The following is a 19,432-nucleotide window of genomic DNA, read 5'->3' as shown; positions in this document are numbered from 1 at the left end:
ATATGTGGTCTCCAAATATTTTCTCTCATTTTGTAGGTTATAATTTTACATCCAAGATAAACTTCTTTGATTCACAAAAGTTTTTAAGTTTGATGAGTCCCCATTTATCTATTTTCTTTTCATTGCTTGTGCTTTGGACATAAAGTCTAAGAAACCAATGCCTAACACAAGGTCTTGAAGATGCTTTCCTACATTTTCTTCCAGGAGTTTTATAGTTCTGGCTATTATATTTAGGTCTTTGATCCATTTTGAGTTGATTTTTGTGTATGGTATGAGGTAGAGGTCCACCTTCATTCTTTTGTGTATGGATTTCCAGTTTTCCCAGCAACATTTGTTGAAAAGACTATTCTTTCCCAATTGAGTGGTTTTGCTCCCTTGTCAAAAATCAGTAGACCATAAATATGGGGGTGGGTTTCTGAACTCTCAATTTGGTTCTATTGGTCTATATGTCTGTCCTTGTCCTGGTACCATGCTGTTTTGATTACTGTGGCTTTGTAAAGAGTTTTTTTGTTTTTGTTGTTGTTGTTTTTAGCAAAGTGTTCAGCTTTTTATTGAACATGTTACAAAAGGAGGTTAGTAAAAAAGACCAAAGCCCATGTAATCATCAGCTTCCTCAGATTCTTCTTTCTTTACTTCTACTTTCTTCTCCTCAGCTGGAGCAGCAGTGGTAGAGAAAGTAGGATTTCCTGCTGGTGCAGCACCTGCTGCTGGTGTAGGTCCACCAGCCTCTACATTGCAGATGAGGATCCTGATGTTGACGTTCGCCAGGGCCTTTGCAAGGAAGCCAGGCCAGAAAGGTTCAGCATTTACACCAGCTGCTTTATGGAGGGCATTGATCTTATCCTCTGTGATGGTGACTTCAATGTCATGGAATATGAGTGCCAAGTAGATGCAGGCAAGCTCAGGAGACAGAGGCCATGGTGATGGTGAGTGTTGGGCAGGCAGCTGCCAGGCAGGGTGCTAGTCACTGGATGAAGTGAGTGTCTCACCCAACGTGGACTTACCTTTCTCGGAAGATCGGAGCACCTTGGCAGCAGCTGAGGAGAGGCTGTAATAAGTTTTAAGATCACAAAATGTGAGTCCTCCAACTTTGTTCTTCTTTGTTCAAGATGTCTTTGGCTATTCAAGGCCCCTTACCATTCCACGTAAATTTGATGACTGACTTTTCCATTCCTGCAAAGAATGCTGTTGGAATTTTGATTGGGATTGTGTTGAATCAGTAAATTGCTTTGGATAGAATTGGCAACTTAACAATATTTAGTTCTCTAATCCATGAACACAGAATGTCCTTCCATTTGTTTAGGTCTTCTTTGATTTCTTTTAGCAATGATTTGTAGTTTTCTGTGTACATATCCTTTTCATTCTTGGTTACATTTATTCCTAAATATTTCATTGTTTCAGTTGCTGTTATAAGTGGATTTTGTTTCCTGATTTCTTCTTCTGATTGTTCATTATTAGCGCATAAAAACACTGTAGAATTCTGGATGTGGATCTTGTACCCTCATCCATACTTGGCTGAATTCATTTATTAACTCTAGGAGATTTTTCAGGATTTTGTGCATGTAGAACCATGTCACCTGCAAATAGGGAAAGGTTGCTTCTTCCTTTCCAATTTGGATTCCTTTTATTTCTTTTTCTTCCCAAATTGCTCTGGCTAGTACTTCCATTACAGTGTTAAATAACAGTTGTGACAGTATACATCTTTGGTTTGTTCCTGATCTTAGACAAAAAGCTTTTAGTCTTTCACCATCAAATATGATGTCAGCTGTGGGTTTTTTATATATGCTCTTTATCATATATCCTTGATATATGAAGGATATTGAGGATATCCTTCTATTCTTAGTTTTTAAAGTGTTTTTATTAAGAAGTGCTGCTGGATTTTGTCAAAAGCCTTTTCTCTGTCCTTTGAGATGATTATTTCCCCCCTATTGTTCTGTTATGTGGTATGTTACATAAATTGATTTTCTTATATTAAACTAACCTTGCATATGTGGGCTAAATCCCACTTGTTTATAGTGTATACTTCTTTAACTGTGCTGTTGGATTTGGCTTGCTAGTATTTTACAGAGGATTTTTGCATCTATATTCATAAGAGATGCTGGTTTGTTATTTTCTTTTCTTGTGATATGTTTTATCTGATTTTGGTATGAGGGTAATGTTGGTCTCAGAATAAATTAAGGAGTGTTCTCTCCTTTTCAATTTTTTGCTAGAGTTTGAGTAATATTGCTGTTAAATCTTCTTGGAATGTTTGGTAGAATTCACCTGTGAAGGCATCTGGTCCTGGGCTTTTCTTTTTAGGGAGGGTTTTTATTACTGATTCAATCTCTTTACTAGGAATTGGTTTGTTGATCTCTTTTATTTCTTCTTGAGTCAATATAGGTAGTTTGCGTGCCTCTAGGAATTTGTCCATTTCATCTAGTTTATCTAATTTGTTGGCACACAGTTGTTCATAGTATATTTTTACTGTTTTTATTTCAGTGGGATCTGTAGCAGTGTCCCCCTTTTCATCTCTGATTAGTCAGTGTCCTCTCTTTTTTTGGTCAGTCTAGCTAATGGTTTGTCAATTTTACTGATCTTTTCAAAAAACCAACTTTTTGCCTTTGTTGATTCTATTGTTTTTTTTTTAATTCTGTATTTCATTTTCTCCACTCTAATCTTTGTAATTTCCTTCCTTCTGCTTGCTTTGCATTTAGATTGTTCTTCTTCACCCAGTTCTTCCAGTTTTGAAGTTAAGTCCCTGATTTGAAGTCTTTCTTCTTTTTTTAATGTCAGCATTTAGAACTTTAAATTTTTCTATCAGCATTGCCTATGCTGTATCCCACAAATTTTGGTATATTGTATTTTCATTTTCATTCACCTCAAGGTATTTTCTCATTTCTTCTGTGACTTCCCCTTTAACCCATTGGTTGTTTAGAAGTATGTCGTTTAATTTCCACATATTGGTGAATTTTCTGTTTCTCCCTCTGTTATTGAATTCTAGCTTCATTTCTTTGTGGTTGGAGATAATACATGGTATGATATCATTTTGGAATTTATTGAAATTTGTTTTATAACCCAAGATAATGGTATACTGTGGAGAATGAGCCATATGCACTCAAGAAAAATGTGTATTCTGTTGTTGCTGGGTGAAGTGTTCTATATATGAATGTTAGGTCTAGTTGGTTTAGAGTATCTTTCAAGTCTTTTATTTCCTTATTGATCTTCTCTCTGGATGTTCCATTATTGAAAATGTATATTAAAATATTCTGCTATTAATGTAGAACCATCTGTTTCTCCCATCATATCTGTCAGTATTTGCTTCATTTATTTTGGGGCTCTGTTTTTTTTTTTTTTTTGTTTTTTTTGTTTCTGTTTTTTTTTTTATCTTCATTTTATTGAGATATATTCACATACCACGCAGTCATACAAAACAAATCGTACATTCGATTGTTCACAGTACCATTATATAGCTACATTCATCACCTAAATCAATCTCTGACACCTTCATTAGCACACACACAAAAATAACAAGAATAATAATTAGAGTGAAAAAGAGCAATTGAAGTAAAAAAGAACACTGGGTACCTTTGTCTGTTTGTTTCCTTCCCCTATTTTTCTACTCATCCATCCATAAACTAGACAAAGTGGAGTGTGGTCCTTATGGCTTTCCCAATCCCATTGACACCCCTCATAAGCTACATTTTTATACAACTGTCTTCGAGATTCATGGGTTCTGGGTTGTAGTTTGATAGTTTCAGGTATCCACCACCCGCTACCCCAATTCTTTAGAACCTAAAAAGGGTTGTCTACAGTGTGCATAAGAGTGCCCACCAGAGTGACCTCTCGGCTCCTTTTGGAATCTCTCTGCCACTGAAGCTTATTTCATTTCCTTTCACATCTCCCTTTTGGTCAAGAAGATGTTCTCCGTCCCACAATGCCAGGTCTACATTCCTCCCCAGGAGTCATATTCCACGTTGCCAGGGAGATCCCTGGGTGTCCGATCCCACGTAGGGGGGAGGGCAGTGATTTCACCTTTCAAGTTGGCTTAGCCAGAGAGAGAGGGCCACATCTGAGCAACAAAGAGGCATTCGGGAGGAGGCTCTTAGGCACAAACATAGGGAGGCCTAGCCTCTCCTTTGCAGCAACCGTCTTCCCAAGGGTAAAACCTATGGTAGAGGGCTCAACCCATCAAACCACCAGTCCCCTATGTCTGTGGTCACGTTAGCAACCATCGAGGTGGGGTAGCCCAATACCCCTGCATTCTCCACAGGCTCCTCAAGGGGGCACTACATCTTTTTTTCCTTGTTTTTCTTTTTTCTTTTTTAACTTTCCCTTCTTTTTTTTTTTTTTTTTTTTTTTTTTTTAAATCATCATTTTATTGAGATATATTCACATACCACGCAGTCATACAAAACAAATTGTACTTTCGATTGTTTACAGTACCATTACATAGTTGTACATTCATCACCTAAATCAATCCCTGACACCTTCATTAGCACACACACAAAAATAACAAGAATAATAATTAGAGTGAAAAAGAGCAATTGAAGTAAAAAAGAACACTGGGTACCTTTGTCTGTCTGTTTCCCTCCCCTACTTTTCTACACATCCATCCATAAACTAGACAAAGTGGTGTTTGGTCCTTATGGCTTTCCCAATCCCATTGTCACCCCTCATAAGCTACATTTTTATACAACTGTCTTCGAGATTCATGGGTTCTGGGTTGTAGTTTGATAGTTTCAGGTATCCACCACCAGCTACCCCAATTCTTTAGAACCTAAAAAGGGTTGTCTAAAGTGTGCATAAGAGTGCCCACCAGAGTGACCTCTCGGCTCCTTTTGGAATCTCTCTGCCACTGAAGCTTATTTCATTTCCTTTCACATCCCCCTTTTGGTCAAGAAGATGTTCTCCGTCCCACGGTGCCAGGTCTACATTCCTCCCTGGGAGTCATATTCCACGTTGCCAGGGAGATTCACTTCCCTGGGTGTCTGATCCCACGTAGGGGGGAGGGCAGTGATTTCACCTTTCAAGTTGGCTTAGCCAGAGAGAGAGGGCCACATCTGAGCAACAAAGAGGCATTCAGGAGGAGACTCTTAGGCACAAATACAGGGAGGCCTAGCCTCTCCTTTGCAGCAACCGTCTTCCCAAGGGTAAAACTTATGGTAGAGGGCTCAACCCATCAAACCACCAGTCCCCTATGTCTGTGGTCATGTTAGCAACCATGGAGGTGGGGTAGGCGAATACCCCTGCATTCTCCACAGGCTCCTCAAGGGGGCACTACATCTTTTTTTTTTTTTTTCCTTGTTTGTCTTTTTTCTTTTCTTTTTTTTTTTTTTTTTTTAACTTTCCCTTCTTTTTTCAAATCAACTGTATGAAAAAAAAAGTTAAAAAGAAAACAAACATACAATAAAAGAACATTTCAAAGAGACCATAACAAGGGAGTAAGAAAAAGACAACTAACCTAAGATAACTGCTTAACTTCCAACATGTTCCTACTTTACCCCAAGAAAGTTATCTAATATAGCAACATTTCTGTGAACTTCTTCCTACTATATCCATCAGAAATTAACAGACCATAGTCATTCCTGGGCATCCCCAGAACATTAAATAGCTTATCTGTTCTCCTTGGATTATTGTTCCCCCTTCCTTAATTGCTCTCTATTGCTAGTTCCCCTACATTCTACATTATAAACCATTTGTTTTACATTTTTCAAAGTTCACATTAGTGGTAGCATATAATATTTCTCTTTTTGTGCCTGGCTTATTTCGCTCAGCATTATGTCTTCAAGGTTCATCCATGTTGTCATATGTTTCACGAGATCATTCCTTCTTACTGCCGCGTAGTATTCCATCGTGTGTATATACCACATTTTATTTATCCACTCATCTGTTGAAGGACATTTGGGTTGTTTCCATCTATTGGCAATTGTGAATAATGCTGCTATGAACATTGGTGTGCAGATATCTGTTCGTGTCACTGCTTTCCGAACTTCCGGGTATATACCGAGAAGTGCAATCGCTGGATCGAATGGTAACTCTATATCTAGTTTTCTAAGGAACTGCCAGACTGACTTCCAGAGTGGCTGAACCATTATACAGTCCCACCAACAATGAATAAGACTTCCAATTTCTCCACATCCCCTCCAGCATTTGTAGTTTCCTGTTTGTTTAATGGCAGCCATTCTAATCGGTGTGAGATGGTATCTCATTGTGGTCTTAATTTGCATCTCTCTAATAGCTAGTGAAGCTGAACATTTTTTCATGTGTTTCTTGGCCATTTGTATTTCCCCTTCAGAGAACTGTCTTTTCATATCTTTTGCCCATTTTATAATTGGGCTGTCTGTACTATTGTCATTGAGTTGTAGGATTTCTTTATATATGCAAGATATCAGTCTTTTGTCAGATACATGGTTTCCAAAAATTTTTTCCCATTGAGTTGGCTGCCTCTTTACCTTTTTGAGAAATTCCTTTGAGGTGCAGAAACTTCTAAGCTTGAGGAGTTCCCATTTATCTGTTTTTTCTTTTGTTGCTTGTGCTATGGGTGTAAAGTCTAGGAAGTGTCCGCCTAATACAAGGTCTTGAAGATGTTTTCCTACATTATCTTCTAGGAGTTTTATGGTACTTTCTTTTATATTGCGATCTTTGGTCCATTTTGAGTTAATTTTTGTGTAGGGTGTGAGGTAGGGGTCCTCTTTCATTCTTTTGGATATGGATATCCAACTCTCCCAGCCCCATTTATTGAAAAGACCATTATGACTCAGTTCATTGACTTTGGGGGCCTTATCAAAGATCAGTCGGCCATAGATCTGAGGGCCTATCTCCGAATTCTCAATTCGATTCCATTGATCTATATGTCTATCTTTGTGCCAGTACCATGCTGTTTTCACAACTGTGGCTTTATAATAAGCTTCAAAGTCAGGGAGTGTAAGTCCTCCCACTTCGTTTTTCTTTTTTAGAGTGTCTTTAGCAATTCGAGGCATCTTCCCTGTCCAAATAAATTTGATAACTAGCTTTTCCAAGTCTGCAAAGTAGGTTGTTGGAATTTTGATTGGGATTGCATTGAATCTGTAGATGAGTTTGGGTAGAATTGACATCTTAATGACATTTAGTCTTCCTATCCATGAACATGGAATATTTTTCCATCTTTTAAGGTCCCCTTCTATTTCTTTTAGTAGAGTTATGTAGTTTTCTTTGTATAGGTCTTTTACATCTTTGGTTAAGTTTATTCCTAGGTACTTGATTTTTTTAGTTGCTATTGAAAATGGTATCTTTTTCTTGGGTGTCTCTTCAGTTTGTTCATTTCTAGCATATAGAAACATTACTGACTTATGTGCATTAATCTTGTATCCTGCTACTTTGCTAAATTTGTTTATTAGCTCTAGTAGCTGTATCATTGATTTCTCAGGGTTTTCTAGATATAAGATCATATCATCTGCAAACAATGACAGTTTTACTTCTTCTTTTCCAATTTGGATGCCTTTTATTTCTTTGTCTTGCCGGATTGCCCTGGCTAGCACTTCCAGCACAATGTTGAATAACAGTGGTGACAGCGGGCATCCTTGTCTTGTTCCTGATCTTAGAGGGAAGGCTTTCAGTCTCTCACCATTGAGTACTATGCTGGCTGTGGGTTTTTCATATATGCTCTTTATCATGTTGAGGAAGTTTCCTTCAATTCCTACCTTTTGAAGTGTTTTGATCAAAAAGGGATGTTGGATTTTGTCAAATGCTTTTTCAGCATCTATTGAGATGATCAATTGATTTTTCCCTTTTGACTTGTTAATGTGTTGTAATACATTGATTGATTTTCTTATGTTGAACCATCCTTGCATGCCTGGAATGAACCCCACTTGGTCATGGTGTATGATTTTTTTAATGTGTCTTTGGATTCGATTTGCAAGTATTTTGTTGAGGATTTTTGCATCTATATTCATTAGGGAGATTGGCCGGTAGTTTTCCTTTTTTGTAGCATCTTTGCCTGGTTTTGGTATTAGATTGATGTTAGCTTCATACAATGAGTTAGGTAGTGTTCCATTTTCTTCAATGTTTTGAAAGAGTTTGAGTAAGATTGGTGTCAGTTCTTTCTGGAAAGTTTGGTAGAATTCCCCTGTGAAGCCCTCTGGCCCTGGGCATTTATTTGTGGGAAGATTTTTGATGACTGATTGGATCTCTTTGCTTGTGATGGGTTGGTTGAGGACTTCTATTTCTTCTCTGGTCAGTCTAGGTTGTTCATATGTTTCCAGGAAATTGTCCATTTCTTCTACATTATCCAGTTTGTTGCCATACAGTTGTTCATAGTATCCTCTTATAATTTTTTAATTTCTTCAGGATCTGCAGTTATGTCACCTTTTTCATTCATTATTTTGTTTATATGGGTCTTCTCTCTTTTTGATTTTGTCAGTCTAGCTAGGGGCTTGTCAATCTTGTTGATCTTCTCAAAGAACCAACTTTTGGTGATATTTATCCTCTCTATTGTTTTTTTGTTCTTTATGTCATTTATTTCTGCTTTAATCCTTGTTATTTCTTTTCTTCTACTTGGTTTAGGATTGGTTTGCTGTTCATTTTCTAGCTTGTTCAGTTGATCCATTAGTTCTTTGATTTTGGCTCTTTCTTCCTTTTTAATATATGCGTTTAGTGCTATAAATTTCCCCCTTAGCACTGCTTTTGCTGCATCCCATAGGTTTTGGTATGTTGTGTTCTCATTTTCATTCGTCTCTATATATTTAGCCATTTCTCTTGCTATTTCTTCTTTAACCCACTGATTGTTTAGGAGTGTGTTGTTTAACCTCCAGATATTTGTGAATTCTCTAAGTCTCTGATGGTTATTGACTTCTAATTGTATTCCACTGTGGTCAGAGAATGTGCTTTGAATAATTTCAATCTTTTTAAATTTATTGAGGCTTGTTTTATGTCCCAGCATATGATCTATTCTGGAGAAAGTTCCGTGAGCACTAGAAAAGTATGTGTATCCTGGTGATTTGGGATGTAATGTCCTGTATATGTCTGTTAAATCTAATTCATTTATCAGATTGTTTAGGTTTTCAATTTCCTTATTGGTCTTCTGTCTGGTTGATCTATCTATAGGAGAGAGTGATGTGTTGAAGTCTCCCACAATTATTGTGGAAACATCAATTGCTTCCTTTAGTTTTGCCAATGTTTCTCTCATGTATTTTGTGGCACCTTGATTGGGTGCATAGCCATTTACGATTGTTATTTCTTCTTGTTGAATTGCCCCTTTTATTAGTATGTAGTGGCCTTCTTTGTCTCTCAAAACATCCCTGCATTTAAAGTCTAGTTTGTCTGAGATTAATATTGCTACACCTGCTTTCTTTTGACTGTAGCTTGCATGAAATATTTTTTTCCATCCTTTCACTTTCAGTTTCTTTGTGTCCCTGTGTCTAAGATGAGTCTCTTGTATGCAACATATTGATGGTTCATTTTCTTTGATCCATTCTGCGAATCTATGTCTTTTAATTGGGGAGTTTAATCCATTTACATTCAATGTTATAACCGTGAAGGCATTTCTTTTATCAGCCATCTTATCCTTTGGTTTATGTTTGTCATATTTTTCCCCTCTCTCTATTAATATCCTTTATTGTACCCATACCGAATCTCTTTAGTACTGAACCTTTCTCCAAGTCTCTCTGTCCTGTCTTTGTTTCTCTGTCTGTAGGGCTCCCTTTAGTATCTCCAGTAGGGCAGGTCTCTTGTTAGCAAATTCTCTCAGCATTTGTTTGTCTGTGAAAAATTTAAGCTCTCCCTCAAATTTGAAGGAGAGCTTTTCTGGATAAAGTATTCTTGGCTGGAAATTTTTCTCACTCAGAATTTTAAATATATCGTGCCACTGCCTTCTCGCCTCCATGGTGGCTGCTGAGTAGTCACTACTTAGTCTTATGCTGTTTCCTTTGTATGTGGTGAATTGCTTTTCTCTTGCTGCTTTCAGAACTTGCTCCTTCTCTTCTGTGTTTGACAGTGTGATCAGAATATGTCTCGGAGTGGGTTTATTTGGATTTATTCTATTTGGAGTTCACGGAGCATTTATGATTTGTGTATTTATGTTGTTTAGAAGATTTGGAAAGTTTTCCCCAACAATTTCTTTGAATACTCTTCCTAGACCTTTACCCTTTTCTTCCCCTTCTGGAACACGAATGAGTCTTATATTCGGACGTTTCATATTATCTATCATATCCCTGAGGTCCATTTCGATTTTTTCAATTTTTTTCCCCATTCTTTCTTTTATGCTTTCATTTTCCATTCTGTCATCTTCCAGGTCACTGATTCGTTGTTCAACTTCCTCTAGTCTTGTACTATGAGTGTCCAGAATCTTTTTAATTTGGTCAACAGTTTCTTTAATTTCCATAAGATCATCTATTTTTTTATTTAGTCTTGCAATGTCTTCTTTATGCTCTTCTAGGGTCTTCTTGATTTCCTTTGTATCCAGTACTATGGTCTCATTGTTCATCTTTAGTTCTTTGAGTAGCTGCTCTAGGTGCTGTGTCTCTTCTGGTCTTTTGATTTGGGTGCTTGGGCTTGGGTTATCCATATTGTCTGGTTTTTTCATATGCTTTATAATTTTCTGTTGTTTTTGGCCTCTTGGCATTTGCTGAACTTCATAGGGTTCTTTTAGGATGTGTAGACCAATTGAAGTCCTTATCTCTAATTTATCAGATCTACAGCTTTGTGGAGTACACTTTCTCTAACTAACCAGCAGGTGGCGTCCACAAGCCACCTGTTCTCCACAAGCCAGTTCTCCCCTGGTTAGCCTTTTTGGTGAGTGGGGGAGTGAGTCTTGTGGGGTCCAATTGGTGTACCAAGCTTGCGTGTGTAGTTGGTGTTGCCTGCCCTGTATATGGGGCGTGTTTCTGGGCAGTCAGGGAGGGGGGGTGGCTCTAACAATCAAATCTCCCTGGTGATCCTAGAGTTTTAAGGCTGCTGCAATAGTCTAATCCTTCAGTTCAGTCCTGCCACAGTTTGTCTCTGCCACTGACCCACAAGTCCTTGGTATTGGCATATGGCTCCTGAGACTTGCAAGTGGGCCACTCTTCCAGGCTGTGCACCCCCTGGTCCTCTGTTGAGGGATGACTGTGCTATGTCACAGGTGAGTGCCGTCCCCCCAGGGCAGTTCTGGGATGCTGGGCTGTGTAGGGAGGCTCCCAGTCTGCTGAAATGATGGCTGAATGGGGCTTTGTTAATTCACACTGCTCCACCTTCCCAACTCTGGGACAATCAACTGAGGTTGCAGGGAAGGCTAATGTCCACGCCCAGTTTTGTGGTGTGTGCCTGTTATTTGAAGCGCTTCTGTCACACTGGGTTGTCTGGGGCAGCTCTGGGCTATGGGGCTGGCGATGGGCAGGAGTGTTTCCTGTCCACCAGGATGATGGCTGTGAGCGGACACCCCCCTTTTCTTGGGAAGTTGTGGTGTTTAGTGAATTTTCTCAGCCACTGGATTATTGCCTTTTGTCTCAGAGCTCTCTTAGTTCTGCTCTTGTCTTGACCTCCCCAAATTGCAAGTCTTTGAAGCTTTCTGTATTGGGCTTCTTAGAGTAATTGTTTTAGAAAAAGAAAAAAGGATTAAAAAAAAAAAAAAAGGGCCCTCCTCAGAGATCTAATGGGTTATTGAAATGCTAATAGACAAAGCAATTAGGGCCATTAAGGAAAGGTCCACAGGGCAGAGAGTTCATCTTTTCTTCGGGATTTGCATATGAGCCTCAGGGCCTGAGCTCTGCCTTTCCCCTTTCTATGTTCACCAGAACTCCAAAAATCCTCCGCTTTTATTTTGGAGTTTTTCGTGTTGTTTTTTTCTATGCCTGTCTCCTCTCTGCTGGGCTGGCTGCTCTTAGATTCTCTGGTGTCTGGTCTCAGTCTATCTATGGTTGGAGTTTGGATCAGTAGAATGAGTTTCCGATAAGGGCTGCCACTGCAGTTCTCCCTTCTCCTTCCCGGAGCTGACAGCCCCTCCTCCCATGGGACTGAGCCTGGCAGGGAGGGGTGTGGGTCCCCTGGCCATGAAAACTTACAGATTTTGCTGATCTCAGCAGTTCCACGTTTTCATGAGTGTTGTATGAAGGATGCCCAAAGTCAGATTGCTCTGTGGTGTCCAGTCCACGCAGTTCCTGGCTTTCTACCTACTTTCCTGGAGGAGTAACTAAAACATACAGCTCACCAGTCCGCCATCTTGCCCCGCTTCGGGGCTCTGTTTTTAAAGGCACATGTGTTTATAATTATTAAATCTTCTTGTTGAATTGGCCACTTTATCTGTATATAATGACCATCTTTGTCCCTTGTAACAGTTTCTGATTTAATTCTATTTTATCTGATAGCAATGTAGCTACCCAGCTCTGTTTTGGTTACTATTTGCATGGTATATTTTTTCCCATCCTTTCACTTTCAACTTAGTTATGTCTTTGAAATTATGGTGAGTCTCTGGTAAACACATGTAGTTGGATCATGCTTTTTAATGCATCCTGCCAATCCCTGCTTTTTGACTCAAGAGTTTAATCCATTTATATTTAAAGTCACTAAAGATAATGTAGGACTATCTTCTGCCATTTTGCTATTTAGTCTTCGTAAGTCTTATATCTTTTTTGTCCCTCAGTTCTTCTGTTAATGCCTACTTTCATATTTATTTGATGTTTTGTATTGTACTATATTGAGTCCCTCCTCATTTATATCTGGATACATTTTTCACATATTTTCCTTGTGATTACCATGACATTAAAATTTAACATCTTAAATATATAATAATCATATTTTATTTGATACCAATTTGACTTTAATAGCATACATGATTCTGATATCCCTCCAATCCCCACCTTTTTCATACTTGTTACAAATTATATCTTTTTACATTGTATGTCCAAAGCCATAGATTTATCATTACTTTTTGTGCACTTGCATTTTCGCAGCTGTAGGAAGTAAGATATTATTATGTACCAAATTTATCATTACTTTTTGTGCACTTGCATTTTCATAGCTTTAGGAAGTAAGATGTTATTATGTACCAAAATTTACAATACAATAGGCCTGGTATTTATAATTACTCAAATGGTTACTTTTATCCGAGATCTTTATATCTTTATGCCACTTTGAAACACTGTCTTGTGTCCTTCCCTTTCACTCTGAAGAATTCCCTTTGTCATTGCTTGTACAGCAGATCTAATGGTGATGAACTCCCTCAGCTTTTGTTTATCTGGGAATGTCTTAATCTCTTCCTCATTTTTGAGAGAAAATCTTGCTGGACTGGCAACTGGCAGTTGTTCCCTTCAGTACTTTAAGTATTTCAACCCACTGCCTTCTTGCCTCCATGGTTTTTGATGAGAAATCAACACTTAATGTAAGTGGGACTCCCTTGCCCATAACATATTGCTTTTCTCTTGTAGCATTCAGAAATCTCTCCTAGTTTGATCAGTATGTGATGTGGTAAATTTTTATTCAAGTTTATCCTGTTTGGTGTTCTCTGGACTTCTTGGATATTCATATTCACATCTTTTGCTATGTTTGAGAAGTTTCCTGTCATTACTTCTTTTAATTTTTTTTGCTCCTTACTCTCTTTCTTTTCTTTCTGGACCTCCTGTAATGCATATATTGATACACTTGATAGTGTCACAGAAGTCTCTTAGTCTATTTTTGCTTCATTAATTCTTTTTTCTTTCTGCTCTTTAGACTTGTCTTTGCATTTACTGTTCTTTCTTTTGCCAGCTCCAATCTGCTGTTGAAACTGTCCTCAGAATTTTCATTTCAGTTATTTTGGTTTTCAACTCCAGTACTTCTGTTTGATTCCTTCTTTTAAAATTCAGTTTTATTGAGATATATTCACATACCATACAATCATCCATGGTGTACAATTGTTTGATTCCTTTTTAAACATTTCTATTTTTTGAGATTCCCATGTTGTTGTTTATTCATTGTTTTCCTGATATCCTTTTGTTCTTTCTCTGTATTTTGCTTCATCTCCATAAGCATTTGACTATTTTCCTGATATCCTTTATTTTTTTCACTCTATTTTCTTTCATCTCCTTGAGCATATTGCAGAGCATTTTTTTACAGTCTCAGTCTGGTATGTCCACAGTCTGATATTCTTTGTTAATGTTTTCTGGATTTTTAGCCCCTTCCTTTGGGTGGGCCATCATTTTCTATATTTTTGTTTGTGTTGTAATCTTTAGTTGCACACTATACTTTTTAATATTTTAAAATAGTGACACTACGATTTATTTCCTGCAATATCTGTTTCTTGAATTTGTATCCAGCTAGTGATATGACAAAGATTTTCTTGAGTGTCAGGAGCTAACAAAACCAAGCAAACCTAGGCAAAAAAACACTTCCACCATCTTTGCCAATTGGCTTTGCTTTGGCTGGTGCCCTCTGTTGGAGTTCAGCCCTCCTTTCGGAACATCAACCCAAGACAAATGCAATGTGAAGGACACTCTCTTTCTTTTCTGGGCCTCTGCTTGCTGGTGGCCTTGGGAGTTCCCCTATTTACAGGAGTTTGAATGCCCCCTCTACTTCCCAAGAAACAGGCCTTCTACCTCTTCTGGGACTTAAAGTATGTATTCCTTTTGCTCCAGGTTACCCCCTCAATTATTTGTCACACTGCTTTCATTATCTTAAGCTGCTTTTGCCTGTACTGTAGAGCAAATGTGGGGGAGGGGCGGGGCATGCCAGAGATGTATTTCCCAAGTCAGTCTGTCCTGCTGGAACAAAACAAGAAACCCAGAGGGAGTACTGGCCAGCTCCACACTTCCTTTTATTTAAAGAGTTGTCTTCATCTTTAAAAACTCTTGCAGGACAATGAAATGGAAAATTTACAAGAGAGCAATCATTTTTAACATGTTATATAGGTCTGTTTATCATCTCAAGTTATCTGTTTGCTTAGATGAATAAGGAAAATATATTAATTCAAGTATTCAATTGTAAAGTACTGGATAAATTTGGAGTGAGATTCTTGAGAGTTGGAACTCTTCATTTTGAGAAGATTGAAGGAATTTAGATGGTAGAATGAAAGTCTCAGAGGCATGAAGATAGTATTTTGTTGTTGTTTCTTGGTTGGAATTTCTAAATTAGGCTTTTTTGTCATTGTGTTGGGATTCCTATGTCAACTGTCAAATTTTATGATGAATATTTCTGAGGCTACAAGTCCAAAATCAAGGCACGGGCATGAGCAACAAGAAAACACAAGATTCTTCCACAGATCCCCAAATCTTACTTTCTTGTGCTTAGCATCTACCTAGCAAATGCAGCCCTTCAACTGTTCTCGGCAGCTCTGAGGAATGTACCACCTTTAAGTCTCCTCTGATACCTTTGTCCAGGGCAGGTTGGAACAATGGCTCAGTGCTGGGCCCCCAGCAATGCAAAGTAGTTAATCAAAAGCAGTGATAAGTGAAAGACTGGGCACATGTTTCTGATGCAGAGTCTACCACTGTAGGCAGACCTGTAACTCCTGACAAAATAACTTGTTTTTTTTTTTTTTTAAAGTGTAGTTTTTTTTTTTTTTTAATTCAGTTTTATTGAAATATATTCACATACCATACAATCATCCATGGTATACAATCAACTGTTCACAGTACAATCATAGGAAAATATATTAATTCAAGTATTCAATTGTAAAGTACTGGATAAATTTGGAGTGAGAGTCTTAAGGGTTAGAACTCTTCATTTTGAGAAGATTGAAGGAATCTATTTCTGAACATTTTCCCTACATCAGAAAGAATCAGAATAAGAATAAAAAATAAAGTAAAAAAAGAACACCCAAACCATCCCCCCCATCCCACCCTATTTGTCATTTAGTTTTTGTCCGCACTTTTCTACTCATCCATCCATACACTAGACAAAGAGAGTGTGATCCACAAGGCCTTCACAATCACACTGTCACCCCTTGTAATCTACATTGTTATACAATCGTCTTCAGGAGTCCAGACTACTGGGTTGGAGTTTGGTAGTTTCAGGTATTTACTTCTAGCTATTCCAATACATTAAAACCTAAGAGGTGTTATCTATATAGTGCATAAGAATGTCCACCAGAGTGACTTCTCGACTCCATTTGAAATCTCTCAGCCACTGAAACTATTTCGTCTCATTTTGCATCCCCCTTTTGGTCAAGAAGATACTCTCAGTCCCACGATGCCAGGTCCACATTCATCCCCAGGAGTCATATCCTGCATTGCCAGGGAGATTTACACCTCTGGGAGTCGGGTCCCACGTAGGGGGGAGGGCAGTGAGTTCACTCATCAAGGTGGCTCAGTCAGAGAGAAAGAGGGCCATATCTGAGCAACAAAGAGGCACTCAGGGGTAGATTCTTAGGCACAACCATATGCAAGTTTAGCCTCTCCTCCGCAGCAACGAGCCCCATAAGGGCCAGTCCCATGATAGAGGGCTCAGCACATCAAACTGCCAGTCCCAATGTTTGTGACAACATCAACACCAGTCCAGGTGAGGAAGTCCAACACCTCTGCACCTTCCCCCAGCTCCTTGGGGCTGGGTGGGGGGGGGAGGCTGTAAATATGTTTTTTATTATCTGCCCAAATTACTTTGGGATGTGTCACTATTTCACTCTAGCCTATACTAACCTACCTTATCTCACTTCCTATTCAAAGTTCCATGTAATTGTGGTGTTTGAACAAACCGACTGTAGAGTTGTACTGTTTAGAAAATATAGATCCTGCACCAAATAGAAATCTCTTCCCTTGGTCTCACATGGAAGTTGAAGTTTTAAAACACAGCCAGTTTCGACCTTTACCCTTTGGCCTGGTTTGCCCTAGTCTTAACTAGATCTGCTTCATTGATATCATTAATTGAAGTCTGGGCTCTTTTTCAGCTTTTTTTTTTTTTTTTAACCGTTGCTGTAAGCACTAATACTGACATTCATATCTGCCAAGCTCTAGCTCTGAGTTTCAGGTGTCTCAGAGATACGCATTGTTCCAGAGACCAATCAGGTCATACTCTAAGGGATCAGCATCTCATAGTTTAGAGATAGGCATTACAATTCAGGAATAGAGTTGACTGCTGTAAGAGCTTACAATCTAGGGACATTACAATAATCAAGTCCATATTAGGCTATGTTCTGAGATTCAATTCTGAGTTTACACATTGTAGTTAGTCCATATTGGCGAGGCATTATAGTGCCTGCCTTTATTTCTGGCGTACTTCACTCAAATACTGTGTACAGGATCCATTCACCTTGTTGTGTGTCTCACAGCTTCACTCCTTCTCGTAGTTGCTCAATATTCCATTGTATGCATGTGCCACAGTTCACCATTCTGTTCCTCAGTCTATGTACCCTTAGGTCACCTCCACCCATTGCAAATCATGATTTCTGACTCCATGAACACCAGTTTGCAAATGTCCATTCATGTCTCTGCTCTCAGATCTTCAAATGACATACCCCATAATGAGGTTGCAGGACCTTATGGTCCCCACATACTTAACTTTTTGTGGAGCCACCACACTGACCTTCAGAAAGGCTACACTATTCTACCTGCTCATCAACAGTAGATAGGTACATCTCTCTCACCATGTTTTCTCCAATACTTTTACTCATATATATAGTTTTTCCTACAATTTTATAGAGTTATATTCACATACCATACATTTATCCACAGTGCACAATCAGTTGTTCATGGTATCATCATAAAGTTGTACATTTATCACCACAATCAGCACTTGAACATATTGATTACTACAAGAAAAATTGTTTTTTTTTAAAGCAATAATAAAAAAGATGATAAAAAGAAAAATAACAATAGTAAGGACAGAAAATAACACCACTACCAAGAATCCCATATTTCTCCCCTATATCCCCCTCTGATATACACTTAACATTGGCATATTGCCTTTGTTACCTTTAATGGAGGTATATTACAATGTTACTGTTGACCATAGACTCCAGTTTGCTTTCATTATGTTTTTTCCCAAATACCATCCCTTTTTTTTTTTTTTTTTTTTTTTTTTTGTTTTGTGACTTCCTTTTATTCATTCAACAATATGCCATGCCTTGGAGATACTTCCATGTTATTACATATATATCTACCCTATTTTTAAATGCTTCATAATATTTTGTAATGTGGACACAACAAAGATTATTTAGCTATTTCCCCTATTGGGTTGTTTCCAAGTTTTTGCTCTTATAAACAATGGTATAACAAACTTTTTTGAATGTAACTCCTCATAAACATAGGAAAGTGTTTCTCTAGGATAAACACTGAGAGATGGAAATGGTGGCATATAAGGGTGTACACATTTTCAATATTAATAAACACTGCTAATTAGCCATCCAAAGTAGCTGAAACTAGTTATCACAGAGTATCCATATTTTCACACCCTCTCCAACACTTGATATTATCAAACTTTTAAATCTTTACCAATCCAATGGGTGAAAATTTGTGTTTCTAATTTGATTTCCCATGATTAAGCATCTTTTTGTACATTTATTGAATTGTCTGTTTTTTTTGCCCATTTTTCTAATGGGTTGAAATTTTTCTCATAGCAATTTTTCAGAGTACTTTTTATAAATTCTGGATACTAATTATTTTTTTGTTAAATATGCTGTAAATATTTTTCTAGGTATGTCATTATAAGCATTTTAAAGACTCTTGATACATGTTTCCAAACATCCCTACAGCAAAGATGTTACCAATTTACACCCCCACCAGCCATATAAGTTGTTTTCTACAATGATTTCTGTCTCATGTTCTAGAATTTAACAAGCCTTTTAGCATACAATATTTCAATATATCTTTTTTTTTTTTTTTTTCATCTTTTTTTTTTTTTTTTCCCTTGTTTGTCTTTTTTCTTTTTTTTTTTTTAACTTTCCCTTCTTTTTTCAAATCACCTGTATGAAAAAAAAAGTTAAAAAGAAAACAAACATACAATAAAAGAGCATTTCAAAGAGACCATAGCAAGGGAATAAGAAAAAGACAACTAACCTAAGATAACTGCTTAACTTCCAACATGTTCCTACTTTACCCCAAGAAAGTTACATAATATAGCAACATTTCAGTGAACTTGTTCCTACTACAACCATCAGAAATTAACAGACCATAGTCATTTCTGGGCATCCCCAGAACGTTAAATAGCTTATCTGTTCTTCCTGGATTATTGTTCCCCCTTCCTTAATTGCTCTCTACTGCTAGTTCCCCTACATTCTACATTATAAACCATTTGTTTTACATTTTTCAAAGTTCACATTAGTGGTAGCATATAATATTTCTCTTTTTGTGCCTGGCTTATTTCGCTCAGCATTATGTCTTCAAGGTTCATCCATGTTGTCATATGTTTCACCAGATCGTTCCTTCTTACTGCCACGTAGTATTCCATCGTGTGTATATACCACATTTTATTTATCCACTCATCTGTTGAAGGACATTTGGGTTGTTTCCATCTCTTGGCAATTGTGAATAATGCTGCTATGAACATTGGCGTGCAGATATCTGTTCGTGTCACTGCTTTCCGATCTTCCGGGTAT

The 19,432-nt window shown here is 37.9% G+C and overlaps 1 protein-coding gene across 1 annotated transcript in view; it reads right to left on the bottom strand.

Annotated features, from left to right (window-relative positions):
* Positions 1–573: 573 nt before the first annotated feature.
* The window catches only part of LOC119530596 (60S acidic ribosomal protein P1-like), a 34,411-nt gene continuing 15,552 nt past the window's right edge, over positions 574–19,432 (bottom strand). Inside the window, exon 2 of the mRNA XM_037831517.1 lies at positions 574–945. Coding sequence (XP_037687445.1) covers positions 574–945 — 372 coding nt within the window. The remainder of the gene's footprint in view (positions 946–19,432) is intronic.

The sequence above is a fragment of the Choloepus didactylus genome, chromosome 3 (genome assembly GCF_015220235.1).
Source record: "Choloepus didactylus isolate mChoDid1 chromosome 3, mChoDid1.pri, whole genome shotgun sequence".
Taxonomy (NCBI): Eukaryota; Metazoa; Chordata; class Mammalia; order Pilosa; family Megalonychidae; genus Choloepus; species Choloepus didactylus.
Note: the sequence above shows the minus strand (reverse complement) of the source record. Positions and strands in the feature narration are given on the sequence as shown.